The 22,000-nt window shown below is 41.3% G+C and overlaps 1 protein-coding gene across 1 annotated transcript in view; it reads left to right on the top strand.

Moving 5' to 3' along the window:
* eipr1 (EARP complex and GARP complex interacting protein 1) overlaps nt 1–22,000 on the top strand; it is a 57,416-nt gene that overhangs the window by 13,651 nt on the left and 21,765 nt on the right. The window contains exons 4-6 of the mRNA XM_034222481.1: nt 840–996; nt 8,775–8,874; nt 18,853–18,989. Coding sequence (XP_034078372.1) covers nt 840–996; nt 8,775–8,874; nt 18,853–18,989 — 394 coding nt within the window. The remainder of the gene's footprint in view (nt 1–839; nt 997–8,774; nt 8,875–18,852; nt 18,990–22,000) is intronic.

Raw genomic sequence — 22,000 nt, 5'->3', positions numbered from 1 at the left:
AGGGCCAGACGCAGTTAGAGTTTGGGATATTTGCCTCATCTGGGACAGGATCTTTGTCTCTGTGCCCCCCCCAAATAACCCTCCACCACCCTCTCCCCCATCTCACTTCTGTCTCTGAGTTCTACATGCTTGAGTTCACAGGATGACAGCCTCTCTGGGCCGGGCTGAAGCTCAGACGGGCCCAGAATGCACTGCTGCGCACACCACATATTCACACAGAAAAAATATGTATACGTACAAACACACAAACACTAAAGCGCTTCCATACCGCCTCCCACCGGCACTCCAATACGTGAACAAGAAAAGGCTTTTGTTCGAGATGATTGCTTGCCCACTTACTCCAAGTGCAAGGTTGTCTAAAACCACTCAAGAGCCTGTGGACCCGCAGCACGTTGCTTTTTAATTTGACAAATAGGCGTAACGCCAGTGTTTCATAGCCCAACGCCTGCCCACACACTGTCAATATCTACACCAAAAAGAAATTAGGCTTTTTGCTTTCTCTCTCCCTCTCTCTGTGATCGTTTATGCCCTACAGCCTCAAACTTTTACTCCAATTACTGTATCAATTCTACATTTACTCCACTGGTTCCAATTAGCAGCTCTGGCTCTGGTGTGGATGTGCCAACATAACTAATTTGTGATGTGGATTTGGGGGGGAAGATGTATTCACGTCACCGCATTAGCTCCTGTAAACCACACAAACACACACTGTACTCTAACACTCTGTTTATGAGTGTGTGTGTGTGTGTGTGTGTGTGTGTGTGTGTGTGTGTGTGTGTGTGTGTGTGTGTGTGTGTGTGTGTGTGTGTGTGTGTGTGTGTGTGTGTTGTCCCCTCCAGCCAGTGACAGCAGGGTGGTGTCCTGTGCGGCAGTTTGGAGGATGCCCTGCGATTGGGAGACAGGAAGCAATGATTCACCTGACAACTCCGCCCACAACCCCCAGACCTTGGAGCTGCTCTGTCACCTAGACGACAGCCCCCACGGCAACGCTGCCTGGTAGGTGTTGCTGGGGAACAGCCGCACTCACAGTACCAGTGATGCTAGTGCAATTATTCTTTCGATCCTTTGTTGTATTTGTGGACTACAGGTGGCCTAATTACCTAAACACAGACGCCTGGGGCACCTTGACAGCCCTTTGTGAGAAAGGATTTAGATTTGGCTTCTGGAATATCAAGCTATATGTTATATATTATTCTATATTAGTCCAGATCATTGTGGCTTTAGCTGAATACAATGAGCAGTATAGCACTATTGGTGGTCAATATATATTCTTATGGACCTTTAAAATACATGTCATGGTCTTCTTACGCAGCACATGAGTTGTAAGGTCAAGAGAATGGAAAGCTCACAGGTTTTAAGATGTTTGCTATCACCAATATTATATATCCATAGTTATATTGCAATATTGGGGCATTTTTATTAAAATATCATATTATCTGTCTCTATCTTCCAGGGCTGATTCCTATCTGATTAGTTATCTATTTATGGTTTCACAATCAAATGACCATTAAACTATTATCCGTACAAGGAAATATGTATCCATATATCTAGCCATACCGCCAACCACCAAACCTAGCCAATAAGGTTCTTTCAAAAAAGATCATCATCACATAGTGCGAACATGTAAGGATAATCATAAAATGAACTAGCAATGTCTACTTGCAAGTTGCAACCCCTCGAAACTTGTGCATGTTTTCATTTATTCCTGAATTATGGACAGATGGTGGACAACTCCTTCTGAAACTGAAATAGCCCACACTCTCCACACTTTTAGATTCCATTCCTTTCCTTATGTTTCCTTTTTCCTGGCTTTGCCTATCCTCTCCTCCCCTCTCCTCTTTCTCGTATCCCTACCTCTTTCCCTGTTACCCTAATTTACAAGAGTGTTTTTACTTTTTGGGGTCAGACTATTGACTGGTTCACATCTCAGCTTGTAGTCTCGGCCCGATCCTTTTGTCTTACAGTGGGAGCTCCTGTGCACAATGCCCTGCCATAACTCACGCCTATAAGAATGAAAATCAATGGTAATTCCCCTTTGTAGTCCACTGTTCATCAGCTGCCTCATGATTACTATCATTTTTAGAGGCGCCGATCAGTTAGCGCCATGCACTCTGTAGCAGCTGTCTGCGCGGGAGAGATAAAGATGGAGAAGGAGTGAGGAAGATGGAGAGAGGGAAAGATGGAGAGGAGTTCACAAAGAAGAGCACAAAAGAGAAGAAGATATATTGCATTTGTGCAACTTGTGCTTGTGTGAGTGTGTGTGTGGAAGGAGGAGGAGGGTTTTGGATGAGCAGGGGTGTGCCCATGTGTGTACTGTGTATGTACTGTATATATGCGTCTGTGTCAGAGGGCAGGTCAGGCAAGGCTGCTGGGTAAAGATTGATGGCTGTGGGCTCCACCAACTTAACAGCGTGAGAGCTGTAACCCTCACAAGGGCACCAAACTGTGTGTGTGTGTGTGTGTGTGTGTGTGTGTGTGTGTGTGTGTGTGTGTGTGTGTGTGTGTGTGTGTGTGTGTGTGTGTGTGTGTTGTGTGTGTGTGTGTGTGTGTGTGTGTGTGTGTGTGTGTGTGTGTGTGTGTGTGTGTGTGTGTGTGTGTGTGTGTGTGTGTGTGTGTGTGTGTGTGTGTGTGTGTGTGTGTGTGTGTGTGGTGGGAGTGTGCATTCAGTGCTGTGAAGCCTGTATTCTATGCTGTTCACTATTGGCTCCCCTAGATGGATGGCTTTGGTCTGCTGCCCACCTCCTCCATCTCTCTGTGACACACACACGGGCACACACACACACACACACACACACACACACTCACTCACTCCGATTATACTGGCAGCTTTCACCAGCCTGTGCATGTTTGTGTGTGTAAGTAGACAAAGAGTAAAGAGATTGGAGTTCATACTCTTATGAGGGTATTGTCTGTTTCGTGCGTGTGTGCGTTTGATAACCTGCCCATGTGTGTGTTTGCGTCCACTCACTGTAGCATGTCTACATCCTTCATGTGTGTGTCATCCGGTGCCTGGTGTCCTCCACTCTCACTAACAATAATACTTTCTCCTTCCTACAAATCCCCTCATTGTTTGGGTGGGCAAACATTTGAGCTCTGTCCTGTTGTGAAGAGTGCTCTGAATAGAAACACGGGCAAAATATGTCCCCAAAAACCTGGGCTAACCAATCTGTGTTTTTTGTGGCATATGTGTGCACCATAGCTGCGTTTTTTTCCCCTTCCTCGCCTTCTTCTTCCTCTTCCGCTTCTTTTTCCTCACACCCTTGGATTCGATTGGCTCGGGCGAATCGATTCCCGCGGAGCCATTTGAGTCAATCACTGCCCTAGGAGGGAATGGTGGAGCACAAAAGGCAACATGGCTGATTTTTTAAAGTGGGATGTGACGGGGGGTTGGAGGTGTTTGTGGATGTGATTATGCGTGTTTGTGCACACACGCATGAATGCAATCATGTGTATTATTGCGTGATTATTTCGAGTGAAGGACTCAAAGGCTTTCACTCAGAGGTCTGGCTGTATGTCGGGTCTCTTTTGTCCTGCAGTGCGATATCCTCTCTGCTGTTTCTTTGTGTGTGTGCCTGGACTTGCAAAAGTGTGTAGGGCGATTTTGGCGATCATTAAATGTGATTTTCACTGTGAGGGTCCGCTAGTCCCAATCAATTGGACCTCAGTAGCGAGCTCTCAGGTACACTGTGTGTGTATCTTTGTGAGTGTGTGTGTGTTTTTGATTGGGGCTATCAGTCGATTGTAGGGCCTTTGTGACCCTTTCTTTTCAACCACATCTTTGATTAAACATGAACGGCGGTGTTGCATTTAAGTTCGGGAGTCTTTTCCACCATCAGGTGAAACCTAACGCCTGATACACAATTCGGAGAAACTAAAATAAATAAATATGTTGCAGGTGATTGGATCAACCAACTTTCTATCATCGTCTATCCCGGTCTAACTTCAACCAATCAGATCTGGCCAACCAACCCTAACCCCCAAGGCTAGGGTTGACGCAACTTAAACATACTGCAATAAACAATACATATACAAACTCACAACAACAAGAAAAAAGGTCAGATATAATCCCTTCAACACACACACACACACACACACACACACACACACACACACACACACACACACACACACACACACACACACACACACACACACACACACACACACACACACACACACACACACACACACACACACACACACACACACTGTCATTGGTGTCCACACTGAAATCCAGACTGAAATCTTATCCAGAAGGAGAAAAGACACGTGCACACATCTTTGTTTGTGTTTGTTGTTGGCTTTCTATATAAGGGGCTGGGATTAAACTCATATGGATGCAAAGCTCAGCAAAGATGGGAAACAATCTGATGAGCAAGAGCCATAGAGAGACAAAGAGAGAGAGCAGTACATCTGTGTCCCAGACTTAGATATATGAGGCTGTAAAACCTCCATAGCACTCCACAACAGTATTTACATACGATTCCATGTGCCTGCATGTTGCAGAGCTCAAGGTCAAATGCACATAACTTGTATACTTTAATACGAGAGGAAGGCAGTATGAAGTGGTGTGTACCATACTGTCTCTGCCCTCCCGCTCTCCCTTTCTCCCTTGTAGGAATTGATTGATACTAGAGGGAAGCATTCAGTATATTTTAATTGGTCCTACGGTGTACTGATTTATGTGTTTAACAGTGTGTTAGTGTGAGAGAGAAAGGAAGGTGGAATCTGATGTGCTGCAGCCTGCATCTCTAAGGTCTGAGCTGCATTGAGTTGCCCCACCAAGCTGTGTGTGTACTTTTGGGAAGGCAAATCTGATCAGCCTTTCACATTATGGGGCCAAAAGGTGGTCTAAGTTAAACATTTGATTTAGCTATTCATTGTTTTTTGTAATGGTTAGGCTTAGTGTATGGGCCATAGGAATCTTTATAAAATGACACCTCCATATGAATGCAGAATTTGTAGGTGAATACAGAACAATATTTTGGTATCAGAGATTATGGTTTCTAATCGTTGTATTGACCAATCACGTTTCAGTGTTTGATTTAAGGTTAACAGTATGTGTCAGGAGCAAAAAAAGGAGCCAGAAGACGCAATCATTTTCACCTTTGCTAACGCTCCGAGCAACACATCGTCTTTGTTTGTTAAAATGAAATGGCGACATCAGGAAGCAGTGGCACTTGAATGCAGTATTGACCTTGGCCTGTGCTCTCTGAATGTCATTTAAGGTTAAGTTAAAGGAAGTCAATCAGATTTGAACATTACATTTGACTTATGAATAGTTTGTCATTAACACTGACAAGCATAAGGTGTTAATACATGTAAGGCACATTTGTATGACACGATTATTTTTGACAAATGTAAAGTATTTTAAAAGCATTTAAAGTATACCATTAATGTAACATCTTATGATTAATAGGTTACAGTCTTTTTTTATATTTGAGAACATAATCTTTCCTCAAATCTTTTGTCCAGGTTGTGTGTAGTTAGATTTGGGTGTAGATACCCATTCATAATAACTTCAGCTGAAGCTTTAAGGATACATTGTTGCATCAATTATATTCTGGATTGTGTCACATCTTTTGCAGTTATGTTAGAAAGAGATGGCTGCACGGCCAGTATGATAGGAGAAGTGCTTACAGATAAACCAACTTTAAATGTACACTGGGCGAATATTGTATTAAAAAAGACTTTCAAAAAAGACATACCTTTCTCTTAAATTATTTGGTACATCTCCAGGCAATGAATGCATGTCAATGTGGTGTCCTTCTTCGTAACAAAAGGACGAGGTGTGTGTGTGTGTGTATATATATCCCGTGCCCATGACTTGCTGCTCCTCAGGAGGGCAGTAAAAGCTGTCCCTCAGCAGTCATGAATTTACAGCCCATATAAACCCCGCTCTTCGCTCTCTCACCCCCTCCCTCCCCATCTCCCCGCTCCACCTTTTCTAATAGGGCTATGCATATTTGAAACTTGAATTAAATTTAAAAACCAAGCTTTAACTTTGTCTTCCCTTCTCTCCCTTCCGTCATTTATTTTATCTCCTGCAAACACTCTCACCTTCTATACCACATGCTCTCTCACACACTGGCATTGTTGCTGCTGCTTCAAGTTGACAAATGAGTCCAAGAAAATGGAGTTGTCTAATGGATGAACCCCTTTAAATAAATGGCATGATTTTGTAAACCTCTAATGATAGCTGCTTTAAATCTGAGATTGGCCTAGACATCAAAAACGTTGAGCCAGACCACGTCTGCACCTCTGTGACATTTTACATCCTTTATCCCAGATTCCTTTTACTTTAGCGGAAAAGCCACACTAAATCTAACACTTAACAAGCATAAAGGAGCACTTCAAGGCCAAGGTTATGTTTAGCTTATTGCCAGGACTCTGACTGCGCTGACATATTGCTTTTAGAGTCGACAGGACTCAGAGTTAAAATCCCTGTCTTCTCACTTGGATTGTGTCCTGTTTCATATAGTGTCTACGTTGCAGAGTTTCTAAACCTTTCCAAGAACAAACAACTGAAGAAAAAAAGCATTTAAATCAACGCCAAGGGAGGGATTTAGCAAAAGTTTGGGCTCCAGTGTGTCAGGCCTGGTTAGGTCCCCATGGCTTGCGCACAGAATACATATTGTCAGTAGAGCGCAGTGGAGAATCACAACGCCACGGAGCATGCGGCGAGGAATCAATACTCTACAGAAAGTAGTATGCAGGGAGGAATCAAAGCTAAGTATGCAGTAAAAGCTACCTCTTCTTTAACACCACTGAGGCAACCCTGCATCCCTCTGCTGTGTTTGAACAGCAGATTGACAGAATTGGGCTGCTGGATTTGCCAATAAGTACTCTTTGCTGAGCGACGGTTGTATGCTATTGTCACTTTTCTCAAGGAATTCATAATTAGCTTCAGCCGCTCAATTTGTGTAGGTTTCACATGCTCCAGGCAAAGTCACAAATTATTTTTGAAGGACTTTTTTATGCAGACATCCTAGTAGTAACCTGACAGAAGAAATGCACAAACACATCCTCTTATGGCTGGTGCGAGTGACACTGGCACATGCTGTTAGTCTGGGTTACAGAAGCTTCCTCAATTTGTAAGAATCATATTGTTACCAAGGAAATGTATTTCGAAATCACACAGAATTAAACATTCAGAAGAATTGGGGACATCTGTAGGTAGACGTATAGAAATATCTTTTTTTACTAACATGATCTCAAAAGAAAATGTTAAATGTTGGGGGAATAACTTGCTTTTTTCCCCAAAGAGTGAGATACAGAAAGCCCAATACTTATGTGTACCACACAGACAGTTGCTAGTGTCCTCATTAGTAATAGTTCCTGCTTTTAACATGTAAACCACAAAATCAATCAATCAATTCATTCAACTTTTAAATGGGACATACATTGAGATCCAAATGGTGATAAAAGCAGAAATAGGGTTAGAATATTAATAGCGTTAGAATAAATAAGGCAATTGAAATGTAAAGCAAATGAATCAACCTAAACAAGAATAATTGAGGTGTAATAGAATCAAATTGAACATTTTGAATTGTCCCTCAGGATAGAAGTGAGGTAAGCTTTACATAGTTATTCCCTGTTGCAGATGCACAATGAGAAAAACAGGATTTTTCAAGCTTAGTAAAAACATCCGGCACCTGCAACAGCCTCCAACGATTTGAGCATGTTGGATAAGGGCATTGAAAGACTACAATGAAGCAAGGTTAGGGCCTTATAAATAAATTGCACCCAGTGTCTATCACGCCTGACAGAGAGAAAGGGGCAAACATGATCACCCATAATAATTCTTAGTGCAGATTGATAAACGGCAAGGAGTCACAGCTGAAGCATGCATGGATCCACCATAATCACCACCATCCCCATAATTGTGATAAAAAAATGTCCTTCTACAATGTGTTTATTTACATCGTTTTTGAAACTGCAGTGCAGTGTTTTCGGCCATATGGGATTTAATACATATTTTATTCCTGTCCAAATAACCGTTTTTCTTTTTTACATGAATGACTTTGAAATAGCTAAGTTCAAGGAATCAAACATTGTTCAAATACTGTAAGCCAATACAACTTTCCAAAAAAAGTGACAGTTGGCCATCTTTATAATCGTGTCCAAGTTTTTGTTGTGTTTTGAGTTTCTTGCAGCGTTCAAGTTGGTGAATGTTTTCTAAACGCTGCACATGTGCTATCAAGTTGGTGATGATGTTTTCTTCTTCTTTCTTCTTTGTATGTGTTTTGGCACATTTGTGTTTTTATATATCGATCTTGAAACTGCCAGGATTGTATCGGGCCGTTGCAGCGCAGTGGCACCTGTTGGCCATCGTACGAAGTAGATTTAGATTCAGAAACATTCACATTACAGTATCATACAGAATCATCAGTATAAAGATGGTGTTTCAAAAACATGAAGAGATAATATGTCGGATAATGTGTTTTTTTAAATGAATTTTGGGATTTTGACACCATACAAGCAAGTAACATTCATCCATACATTTGCATGCATTCCCAGACATGATCTATAAATGCATGCAGAAGTTTTAAATCAGTTAAGCTACGATTTTGTACAAAGTGCTGCATTTAGCAGTCATGTGAAATGTGACCAACACGCTCCATTCCCTAAATCTGCAGCATGAGGCTGAGACTGTATGCATGTTTGACTAGCGTCTTTATTCTAATTGACTGTGACTTTGTGTGTGTGTGTGTGTGTGTGTGTGTGTGTGTGTGTGTGTGTGTGTGTGTACTTGTGTGTCTGTGTATTTACAGCGTGCTGTGGGAGCCCATGGGGGATGGCAAGCGTGTGATTTCATTGGCTGATAACCATGCACTACTATGGGACCTGCACGAGAGCTCCACACAGGCCAAGGTAGGACAAACACACACACACACACACACACACACACATACACACACACATACACATACACACACACACAAACAAACGTACTGTACACCACAGTAGATACACGGACTCACACACCATATCAAACAATAGCTAACTCATTATTTGATAACCACCATATCGTCTTGGTGTTATCAGGCGCTCACATCCTCTCTCTGCGACAACAGAGTCCACTATTCATTCTGTCTCACACACTCACACACCTACACACACATGGATACACACACACAGTAACTGGGCAGGTTTATAAGATGTGGCCACTTTAATATAATTCTGGTCAAGTCTCCACCACACTAATAGTAATAGTCTTGTTTAATAAGTAAGAGAAAAGTAATTTAGTGTATCTGTTTTTATTGAACCGCTCCTCCTTCGCGTCGAAAGGAGCCAGTTGAGGTGGTTCGGGCACCTAGTTAGGATGCCACCTGGGCGCCTCCCTAGGGAGGTGTTCCAGGCACATCCAGCTGGGAAGAGACCAAGGGGTAGACCTAGGACCAGGTGGAGGGATTATATCTCTTCGCTGGCCTGGGAGCGCCTTGGGATCCCCCAGTCAGAGCTGGTTGATGTCGCCAGGGAAAAGAAAGTTTGGGGCTCTCTGCTGGAACTGCTACCCCCGCGACCCGACCACGGATAAGCGGGAGAAGATGGATGGATGGATGGATGGATGGATGGATGGATGGATGGATGGATGTTTTCTCAGATTACTGAAGTAGAGCTACTGAAATGTACAGTATGTGGACACCGTAACATTATACCACTATTTTCTTTATTTTTGTATTCAGCCTTTATTTATACAGGTGTAAAATCTCATTGAGACACAAGGTCTCATTTTCAAGAGAGACCTGTTCAGTGGTAACACTACCACACAAAGTTACAGACAGACAGGACACTAAACACAGAGGCAACACTCAAATACAACATCGTAAATAACGTATGTTATGATGGTTTAAGGCATACTTGGAACACATAATTCCAAAACCATCGATATGCTGTTATAGCACGTTAACCCCACAGGATAATCCTTGTAGGGGCCCAAACACATTTTAAAGAAGAAGATTTGAATGCATCCTCATTAGCATCCATGTTGTTTCCAAATAGCGACTTAAAGCTCCTGCACACACCAAAGTCTATGGCAAGCCATTTGAGTATTTATTCTATATCCTTGATATCAGACTGCTATGGCAAGCCATTTGAGTATTTATTCAATTTCCTTGATATCAGACGGCAGCGGACTACACTAGTTGGCTCTTTGATTTCACTTGTTAGATATATGGTCAAACTAGTTTGGCACTCTGCTTTACTAGTTCAATAAAACATTTCACTAGTCACTCTTTTTCAGAAACTAGTGGCACTTTTGTCCGACTAGTTAGCACATAAGCCTTACTAGTGACGCCAGGAGCAGCACTAGTAGCACCAAAGTCCCAACATGTAAGCTTTTTGATGAACTAGTGGCCCTCTGACCGTACTAGTGACGCTAAAAGTCTTACAAGTTAACTAGTGTGCTGCAAAAGCTTGTTCACTAGTAGTACTAGTGGGTCCCAAATGCGCACCAGTCACACTAGTTGCACAGCATGCTAATGAGGAGGAGGGGAAAGAATGCATCGAGGTCTTCTATTGGCCCTAAGCTATAGAGCACCACCCAGCACAAATAGTTTCTTTAAGAGAGTAAATACACTGTTTTTAAATACAGTCATATGACCATATTTACACAAATATAAAACAATATTTTATTTTTGTAGTTATGATCATATGACTGTATATCAAATTAGGTATGAACATTGAATACTTAATTAGAAAGTTGCCTTAGGACAGGAATATAGATCCTCTTTAAAAAATGTTATTAAGCTGCAATTTGAAAGGTGCTTGGATTAGAATAGCACTGTGATAACAGAGGGACATTAGTGATGGATAGAAATATGGAATAACCCTCTTCGGATCACAGCTTTCCTGAGAGGCTGAGAGATCGCTGTGACTTCCGTAAATATTAGTCTAAGGCAAATATGGAGAGGTAGTTTATCTTCATACGGATCTATCGTTACCCTGATTTTAAGATCTGTCCAGTGTTTCAGCTTTATTAATTAAAATTCTTCCCACAATCATATCCGCTACTTTTGTGTCTCGAGTGCCGGTATTCTCACACACTCGCACCAACAAAAACACACACACAAAGCAGAAACATGTATTTTTCTAGGCAAAACACACACTGACTGACTTCCATGGACAATATGTGAACAGTAGGCACTAAATACCCGACTGATGCACCTCACGTTTTCGAGACGTTAAAAACATTGCAGGAGAGCGCCCCTAAGGCTCTCCCTCACAGAGCTGAACTGACCAATCAGAATCTGGGTCCCGCCTGCTTCATTTGCATATGGCTCACTAGTGAACGTGTAAGGCCTTCGCATTCACTAGTGAGCCATATGAACTGCAACTAGTTAACTAGTGGATGCATATTGCAGCTTACAAGTTAACTAGTGAAGGCAAAATGATCACTAGTTAACTAGTTGAAGCCTCTTTCGTCTTACAAGCTGACTATTGAGGCTCAAAATGTGCACTAGTTAACTAGTGAGGTCCAAATTGTCCACTAGATACACTAGTACAATTGTTTTTACCTTACTAGCTAACTAGTTACACACACTTTATCTCACTAGTTAACTAGTGAAGCCTTAGAGGAGTCACTAGTAAACTAGTGACACCGATGTTTTTCTTACTAGTTAACTAGTGGAGGGCATATTTTCTCCCTAGTCAGGTTCTGTTATAAACATGTTGACTTTGACCGTACATGTTACACATTTGTCTTACATGTAAGGCCTTTCCTTCAAATAGTTTGTCTTTTTTTGCACTAGTGAGCAACTGTATGCAACTAGTTAGCTATTGATTCAACATGTATGGCTTTTTCTTAAACTAGTGGATATTTTCAGCCCACTAGTTGTGGTTTTCTTCTCTCTAGTTCAACACAATGACTTACTAGTTGACATGTACGTGCAACTAGTGAATTGTTTCAAAGTCATACATGTTGACTAGTGAATTATTTGACACATCACTAGTAAACTAGTTGCACGTACATGTCAACTAGTAAGTCATTGTGTTGAACGAGAGAGAAGAAAACCACAACTAGTGGGCTGAAAATATCTACTGAAAATATCCACTGAAAAAGAGCGACTAGTGTAATGTTTTATTTAACTAGTAAAGCAGAGTGCCAAACTAGTTTGACCATATATCTAACAAGTGAAATCAAAGAGCCAACTTGTGTAGGCAGCTGCCGTCTGATATCAAGGATATGGAATAACAACTGAAATGGCTTGCCATAAAAGTCTAAAGAACAACTTCCCAACTCATCAGTCCGTACTAATCTCTTGAACGCAACATCATAGAAACTCCTGGAGGGAATTTCCACCAATTTGGCACACCTTGACTCCAGGAGGAACTGATTAGATTTAGGTGGTCTAAAGTCAATGTCACTGTGAGCTTAGAGTCTAAGTTCACAGTGACATTGGTTACCATGAGAAGTTTAAAGACCCAGTTTGATCCCTGATCTTAAATGCTTTAGTTCCTTTATTTCCTGCAACATTTTCGACTAGAATGGCTCTAGCCTCCATTTTTTGGAATCCCGCTCCAGGGATTTGCTCCCAATCAGCACAATACTTCATTGCAAGTCCAAGTCACAAGTTCAACATGTTAATCAACTACAAGAATGAAAGTCTTATCAGAAAAATCTAGTTAAAGTATGAATAGTAATATATTTTGTTATTGTAATATAGTCCCCAATGATTCCATGTACTGTAAACAGCATTGTGTTGTATTCACCAAATTGTAGATATTTAATTTACTTCTGGGTAGATGAATCACTTATTGCCAACCATGTCATATGTTTCTTTTATTAAATATCTTCAGATGAAAAGTAAATAGTAACTCTTGGTGTCAAACAAATGAAGTGGAGTAAAAACTGTAATTTTTCCCTCCAAAATGTTGTGGAGGAGAACCAGGTTAATATAACAGGAAATGTAAAAACAAGGGCTGAACTCATTTTTCAATGCATTCATACTCTGTTCCGCCATATTCCTATTATGCAGGAAAACACAATAATGGCCTTTTAAAGGACTAAAAATGAACGTAACCGGTGTGTAACTACTTCTGGTCCGCTCGCCTGTAGTTGTGTCCTTCCTAAGCAAGGTGGAGAGGCTCTTCACTGTCTCCAACCTGCCGGCTCTGCAATTAAAATGCCCATTATGTATTTAAAGACTCAAGATAATGGTGTGTTAGGTGTGCATGTGTGTAAGGAAGGAGTGATAGAGTAGTGCTGTGGCGGCCCATGCTTTCGTGTGTGTGTGTGTGTGTGTGTGTGTGTGTGTGTGTGTGTGTGTGTGTGTGTGTGTGTGTGTGTGTGTGTGTGTGTGTGTGTGTGGTGTGTGTGTGTGTGTGTGTGTGTGTGTGTGTGTGTGTGTGTGTGTGTGTGTGTGTGTGTGTGTGTGTGTGTGTGTGTGTGTGTGTGTGTGTGTGTGTGTGTGTGTGTGTGTGTGGTGTGTGTGTGTGTGTGTGTGTGTGTGTGTGTGTGTGTGTGTGGTGTGTGTGTGTGTGTGTGTGTGTGTGTGTGTGTGTGTGTGTGTGTGTGTGTGTGTTCCATTAGAAGACATGAGAGTAGAAGAATCTAGATGGGTCATTGTTAATTCATGCTCTCGTTGAGGGATTCACAAAAAGGGCGGCCAGGTCACACACCTACTAGATACACCGTGTGTGTGTGTGAACTTGATCTCAGTAATCTGACCCTTTGAGAAAGCTCCAGTTCCAGCAGTTTGGAAACGTGTATGCACATACTCTCACTGTCTCTGTTTGTGAATCATTGATTATGGATTATTTATTCACATCTAGATCCATCAAGATTTCAATTACAGTTTCATTTTGGGTCATTTAACTTAGTCCCTGTTCTACAAAAAATGTCTATTACTATTTCAATTGTTCACCAGATGGAGCTGTTCATATGTTAGTGCGAGGCGTTGAATAAAACACGCAGTGTGGAGCGGTGCGTCCTGTTCTAGCATGACTGAGAAGTTTGCATTTTTTATCCGTGATCCTTCACAACATGGCCTCAGAGCATCATTGTTCCCGCTGTAGTGGGTATGGATTTTAGCTTCCACACAGAGACAAAGGTCTTACCCTTTGGGCTACATATGTACTATAGGCATATTGGGTTTTTACAAAAAAATGTTTAATTAATACATATGTTCATGTATTCTGCACTATATGTTACTGCCATGAGTTTGAGGTGTACGGAAGAGGATTTGGGCCACAAGGGAATTTTTTTATGAGATCTGACGGATCTGACCGAACAAGTTTGAATCTTTTCTTTCGCCGATTTCTGACTTTTTTCTCAGGATTCTCACTTCAAACACAGAATTCAGACTTTTTTGTCACAATTCCCAAAAAAAAATTCACTTTTCGTCAGAACTAGTGAGAATATTCACATGTGGCCCTTATCCTATACTCTAGAGGGGAAACATTTGGTAGGAGAAAACTAAATCTGGTTTTCCTGAGTCAAGTGTTGCATTATTTATTATTGCAATATGCTGGTAGTTAACCTTAATGATGATTCATTGAATTGTGAGTTTGTCCATTGAATGTATGTGTTTACTGGAAGTGTGGTACTGGAAGCTTTAATATCTATTTTATATAGCTATATTCGTACGACTGTATTCATTCAAATTTCTTGCAAATTTCGATCGTTTGAGTACCAAAATATCGTTTCTTGTGACATCCCTAGTTTGCCGTGAAAATGACACATGAGAAACAGCTCCACCTAGTGGACAATTAAAACAAGTAATCATAAACAACCTAATATTCAGTAATGGTGACATTTGTACGTTTGTTGGTTCTGCTTGTTATCAAGTCAGTGTTTGGGTGTGTATTACCCCAGTGTGAGGTTAAATAGGACCATAGTGGTGTGATGGTTGCTGATTCTGTCCTCTCACACCAACATGGACAACACAGCTATTAAATCCTGTATCAAGGAACTAGGAGAGGGGTGCAAAGTGGTGTGATGAGAAAGGGACGACGGAGAAAGGGGGAGCAACGGAGGACACGTCTGATTGGAAAGATGGAGATTAGGGAGGCGGAAGAGGGAGATATGGATAAGTAGAGAGGGGGCTTGATGAGGAGAAAGGGAATAAGAGAGAGGAGAAGGAGCTTGGCAGTCAAGACAAATTCCTCCAGTGCTGATGAGAATGCTAATCTCCTTCCCTCCCTCCTCCCTCCTTCCTTTCATCCCACTCTTTTCTCTCCCGCTCCCTCTATCTGTCAGAGGGTGATGTGTTCATCTCAAGCCGTGTCCAGCTGCAGTGTGGATGTGTCTCTCTCAAGGGTCTGGCCTAGATTAGTGTGTGAGTGTGTGTATGCATTTAGAGGAGAGGATCATGTGCATAAGCTTACCAATGTGCATTGTTTGAAGGAGGATTTGTGTGTATTTGTGTGTGCACGGCCCATCAATTAGAATTGCTGGTGGTATTGAGTGAGAACATCTCCACCGTCTCACAGCACACCCACACACCTTGTCCTGCACATCTGCTATCACACACACACACACACACACACACACACACACACACACACACACACACACACACACACACACGCGCACACACACACACATGCGCAAACACACCTCCTGTATGGGAGTGTAGAGGAAGCATAAATGCATGGCGATTTGACAGATAGCTTTGCATTAGTGCCGCTTGCATCCTAAATGAATGCGTCCCCTAGTGTTCTGTGTACTGCCTTGTTAGGGTCCCTAATTTGGTTAGTGCTTTAATAAAGCTGGGAACCTGGGATGCACGGAGCTCGGGCGTTAGCTGTCGAATCAGAGAGGGAGAGTCCTACTTCAAACTTCTCAGGGATCATGGAGTTTTTTGTCAGACAGAAGGAACTTGATCAATGTATTAAAGGGACGATCAGCAGATGGAGCAAATCAAACCATATCATTTTTGCATACACTGTTTGATTCTTGTTTCAATATTCATATTATTTCCTTGCCTCCATGTGAATATTATTCTGCTATCTCGATGTTTCATACCTAGAGTATTCAAATGTCCAAATCCTTACATTTTCTGATGACAAAGGTATTCGGTTTTTTTGGAGCCGACGAAAGGAACAACATTTCAAATACAAATCATAAAAATCGAAATCCAGAAAAATAAATAAAGGCAATTCATTTCACCAATATTATAGATTTAGTCTGTTGCGATAGTATAAATGTATCTATTCGCACCATTTTGATCACACTAAGTTAGCAATGATTGTAGAGAGGGGTCATTGCATCAAATAGTCCCAAGCTCACCAGCTTTACCTACTGATCAGCCCAGATAAATGCGTTTTTGCCATAATCAACCAAAGTTTCTTTGACTCTCCGGCAAGCATTTTGATTGGGTCATACTTACGGTACACTTTTAGCTGCAATTTTTGCCGACACACACAAAGGAACGCAAGATGCTCAAGGATAGCGACACGGAAAGATAACATAAGTCTATCAGCTATGTAAAGGTGTTCTAAGCTCAAGTTGTCTTTAATCAAATAACATGTCTGATTCTGTGATGATTTATGATGGTGAAAAAGATTAAATCAGGGACAAATCTCAGATTTAATCATGAACAAAATCAAAGAATTTGACATCAAGGCCACAGAAGAATCTGTGCTCCTCTTCTTGTCCGATTGTATGTGTCCCACTTCCTCTGCCACCTTATATCTTTTCATTCTCTCTTTTTTTACCCTCTTTGTTCTCCTTCCTTTCATCCTTTCTGCTTTCCTTCCTCAGCCTCCCTCCCTCCCTGCTGCTCTGACGGCCTGTCTCTCTCTTGCCCGCGCTGCCTCTGTCCTCTCTAGCTGAAATAATGAGAGTGTACCAGGGAGCTGTGCGGTGACGGGGCGATCGATGATCCCTGCTCCAACAGGCAGAGACGCTGGAGAGAGGGAGGAGAGGGAGAGAAATGGAAGAAGGAGAAAGATAAGGATAAAAACCCCACAGACAGTCAGAGCAGGGGAAAATGGAGCGATGTAATGCTGCTTTTCTTGTTAGATGCATCATAGTTTAAGGGGAAATAATCATCCCAAAGCCGACCCTCGGAATGAATTGGATTCCATTTTTAAAGTAGCTTGACGAAGTGATGTGCTTTTTTTAATTCAAAGTCCTTGTAGTGTTTTGACTTTGATAAATATCCAATGACAAGCATGACATGTTGTTTTAAAAGCCTTAAATGTGGCAATTTAACCTAACTGCCTTTCAGCTGAACTGCTCCAATCATTTTGTCAGTTAAATGTTGAACCTAAGAAAGTGTAATTAGTGTGAAGGATTTCAAACCAGTCTAAACAAGCTATTATGAATCAGTTTTCCACACTCACCAGTCTTAAATCCTCCAGGGGCCAATCTTGCTCTCGACAGTTGATCTATAAGTAACTGTGAGCGATCCACTGTATGGATCCCTGCTCTGGGACCAGGGGGGTCGGGGGTCACAGAGCAGACAGGTGCATGCTGTTGCCTCCCAGCGCCCACACTGGGGGGGTTTGGATGTATGAAATGAGAACAGAACATACTGATCCATATGGTGAAGCGAGCTGATATCAGGAAAGTGGATCTACTTATGAAGAGGGAATCAGAGAAGTGGCAGATCAGATTCTGAGAAAATATTTACAACACTACTGCTGTTATCAGTTTTTGCATATCTAGATAAAAGTTCATTTTTATAAAACATGGTTTTAAAAGTAATGCCTTTTCTTCCATTCAGTGCATACTGACTATCTTAACAGGTTATTCAAAGCTCCAAATTGATATTTTGGCGATTTAGGGAAAGAAAAACAAGCTGAAAAACACAACATCTGACATCACATAACAATTCAAAATGATTACCTTGTTGGCAAGCATTGTCCTCTTTCCTCGTCCAGAAGAAGCAGAGCAACAGTATTTATTAGTACTTGTTTTTTTACTGTCCCATTTGAAGAATTGATGTCCAATTTCAACACAACTTTTGTTCAGTTATGCTTTCCACCACAGCCCATAAAAAATGTCAAGCTGCATGATGTGCACGTAGCCTGGTTTCAAATCATTCTAGTTGAACAATTCAAATTGGTCAAGAGTTTTCCCAAATAATGGCCTTTTCCTTACAGTTGGAGAAAGAGAGAACACCGTTATGTTAGCCAATCTAAGCACAAACTTCTGAAACTTTGTTTTCAAAAAAATGAAAATGACGTTTGGATGGATCACCAACTGGTGATGGGAAAACTAAACCAAAAATATTATTCCCAAAAAGAAATTGGGCTAAAATTAAGTCAGTGACCGGCTAAATAAATGTAATGTGATTTTAAAGGTAAGGTTAGCTTGGAGCTAACCATTGGGCAGAGAGCATAGAATGGGGTTATTCAAGCTTTCTTCTGAAAACCACTGCCTGCTCTTGAAAAAAGAGTGAATGAGAGCAGAACTAGCCTGCCAGAAAACCAAAACAATAAGCTAAAAGACTCTGTAGAGAAAATGGGAACTGCAGAGCTTAGTACAATGAGTGTGTCACCACAACTCCATTCACTGCTGACAGGAATTTGATCAATTGTTAATTTTGTTCTGATTAAGACTCTGCTATAATGAACAGAACGTTCATTATAGCAGAGTCTTAATCAGAACAAAATTCAATCTTGAATGAGACATTTAAAGTAGGTAGAAGTTTCATGTGCAAATGTGTCAGCGTGGCGTAAATCTGCAGGCAGTTGGTGTGCCGCTAATGGCCAAAATATTACCACGGTGTCTCACTGAACCATTGTAGTGTTGAGTGGGGCCTGCAGAGAAAATGAGCTCTGATAAAGCCTTATTATGTTGATGGAGTGCCCCACGCCGGCTGAAACACTCACACAGATTTGGATGAAACTCACGTCCCTGCTCTGAGATGGTAATGAAGGTGTTGCTGTCCTCTGCAGGTTTCCAGCACGGCCACCCTGGAGGGCAAAGGTCAGCTGAAGTTCACCTCGGGCAAGTGGAGCCCCCACCACAACTGCAGCCAGCTCGCCACAGCCAATGACACGGCCATACGGGGCTGGGACCTCCGCACCATGAGGTGAGAAATGCTTTGTGGGCCTGGTCGGGAAATACAATATTTTTGGTATTTTCAAGTCTGAGATGTTCCTGAAATCCTGATATTGATACTTTAAATGGTCATTATTTAAGGTAGAGATGATTTATTTTTGTATTTACTTTACAAAAACCTCTCCTCATAATTCACTGTATTGATATTTTGGAAATGTGATTCAGCACATGAGTTTATAAAACCCCATATGCTCAAAAACACTATGACTGACAACAAGCTAGAAACGTAAATTTAAAAAAGTCATATTGAGGATTGAACATTTTTAAACATGAGGCATGTGTTCTGTAAGCTTTGCCACTCAGTGTTAGGACCTTTTTTTTACATGACACATTTCCACATGCACCTGACTTAAAACCAGTCGGATGTTTCTCAACAGCCTGAATTTAAATCTGACAGAAGTGATTCATGTAAGTTCTACTCTGAGCTTAATAATGTGTCGTTTTACATGTAATTACAAGATACTTCAGTGCAGCACACTGAAGTATACATGTAATGTGACTCATCATGCCAAATGAACGGTTTGTTTTACTTCAAATTGACTATCAATCCACATGTTTATCCCCAAAAACGTGGATATTATCTTTTTGAGAAGCATGTTTTTGAATCCAAATGTTTTATTTGTTTCTTATTCTTTTTTCAAAGTTGTATTAACATAAGCTATTATTGATCTACAATTTTGATCCGATTTCTGTTCTGCCCAGAAACATATTTCTTTAGGAGTGTCTGTCTGGAATTAGATGAACCTTTACTGATCCCCATGGGGAATATTCAGTGTTCTTTTTACACACACGTTACAGTACAAATACACACATGGAATACAGTTACAGGTGTACAAATGCATTATAAAGAGGTGCGTGCCAGTATGTCCAGCGCCAGGGAGCAGTTGGGGGTTCAGTACCTTGCTCAAAGGCACCTCGGCAGTGCACCTTTCCAGCTACCAATCCACACTCTGTATTATTTTGGTCTGATTGGAGATTTGAACCGGAGCCAAGTCCCTACAAACTGAGCTACAGCCATCCACTCATACTCTCAGTGGAGACAGGAAGGCGGTGGTTACGGTGGACTGAGCCTCTGTCAGTGTCCTCCTGTCTTTATATGAAACATTTTGTTAGCCTGTGGTTGTTCATGAGTGTAATGAAGTGCAAGCTTCTCCGCAGCTCATGATAAAGTGCGAGGCGGCCGAGCTCTAATGTTCCTGTTTGACATGGAGCATGTGTAGTACCCCACATTAGCCTTGTAACTGCAGGTTATCAGCCACCCACCCCCCAACCTCGAGCTTTGCGTGTGCATGCATTGTGTGTGCTTTGTTTGCATTTGTGTACGTGATGAGCGAGGTCAGCAAGTGTGTACGTGTGTGCTCTGCCCAAGGAATAACAATCACCTCGCTATCCATCGCAATGATAACGTGCCGAGGAGATTGAGAGGGGGGCGCCGGGTGAAGGTGAGGGAGAATGTATATAATGTATATATATTTACAAGATGTGTATCACAGGCCCAGATAAGATAGAGAATCATTGATATCACTCCCCTTCAGCCCCATAACAAATTACCGAGTTCCTGCATGCTCCATTTTGGCCGTTCTCCTCCCGCTGTGCTATTTTGAAAGATGCAACAGTGCTGATTTGGCCATGGGCACAAAGGGAAGGAGGGGGCGGCAGCACAGGGCTTGTTAGCACAGACTCTTCTCTGATATCACAGTACTGTACCGAAAGATATATTTTAGACACATTTTCCCAAAATTCAGCTGGTATCTTTGGACACTTCCACGAAAAAGTGTTAAATACATTTATGTGATCTTTAATTTTTTTTTAAATGATAATAATAAATTGGTTGATTCTGCTTAAGGAAATAATGGCTTTTAATTTGAATTAAAATAAGTTTACTCAATGCTTTACATATTGTTTGTTATATAATATAAAAAGCAGATAGAAAATGAGATACTGATGGGAGTAACACATCAAACGCAAAAGAAATACATACACAAATAATCGACTACTTGATCATTAATTTGAATTAAAATAATAATCTAATGAGCAATTCATAATTTTTTTCAGATTGGTTGCTTTTTTTTTGGTAAACTGTCGCTCTTGACTACTTAAAAAATGTAATATAATTCATATTAAAAATATATAATAATAATACAACATTTGTAAATATATTAATAAGTTATAAAGTTAGTTTACCTAAAAGACCAAAACAAATAACCTAATGTAAAAAGCTTATATGCAAAATGTTTTGGTTGATATTTGTATTTTCTGCCCATTTTGTCCATGCTTTAATGTTCAAAAAGGTCTTTATTCTTCTCATACTGCCTGTGCTGAGCACCTCTTTTCATTCTCTGTTTTTCTGATTTGTAAACCGTTTCGAGATGTCCCGCCCCTTAGCCATCAGTTACAATGGGTTGGAGCGCTAGCCAATAGAAACGCGAGTGTTACATAGCGATGTCACTAAACTCGCTCTCAAGGGAACTTTGGGATTTTAGACTTTGCTGACCCTTTACATGCACACAAACCCATACAACACACTACAGGAAAACCCTCCAAAGCATAATAGGGCCCTTTTACAAACAAGAAAAGATTCCTATAGCTTCATATGATAATATAAGTAATAGCTCCCTAATTTCTATGGGTCTTTTTTGGTCATTTATCCAATAACATGAATGAATCCGTGTGCCTTCTTCACTCAGACAGAAACCAAGGGCATGGAGTGTGTGTGAGTGTGTGTGTGTGTGGGTGTGGGTGTGTGTGTGTGTGTTCAGGCATGCGCGTCCATGCGCTAGTGTGAAGTGGTTGCAAGTGAAAAGCTTGCAAGTGTGAATGAGCGTTGAGCCATGTGTGTGTGTGTGTCTGTTTGAGTAAGTGACTTGCATGTGACAAGTGACTGTGTGCTAGCCTGTGTTTGCTCTTTGCTGTGATGTGTACCTTTCCGCTTGTGTGTGTGTGTGTGGTGAGCTCATGCCTCTACATAAATATGACCCGCTT

The sequence above is a fragment of the Gymnodraco acuticeps genome, unplaced genomic scaffold (assembly GCF_902827175.1).
Source record: "Gymnodraco acuticeps unplaced genomic scaffold, fGymAcu1.1, whole genome shotgun sequence".
NCBI lineage: Eukaryota > Metazoa > Chordata > Actinopteri > Perciformes > Bathydraconidae > Gymnodraco > Gymnodraco acuticeps.
The sequence above is the reverse complement of the archived record's forward strand: the minus strand, read 5'-3'. Positions and strand labels throughout refer to the sequence as shown.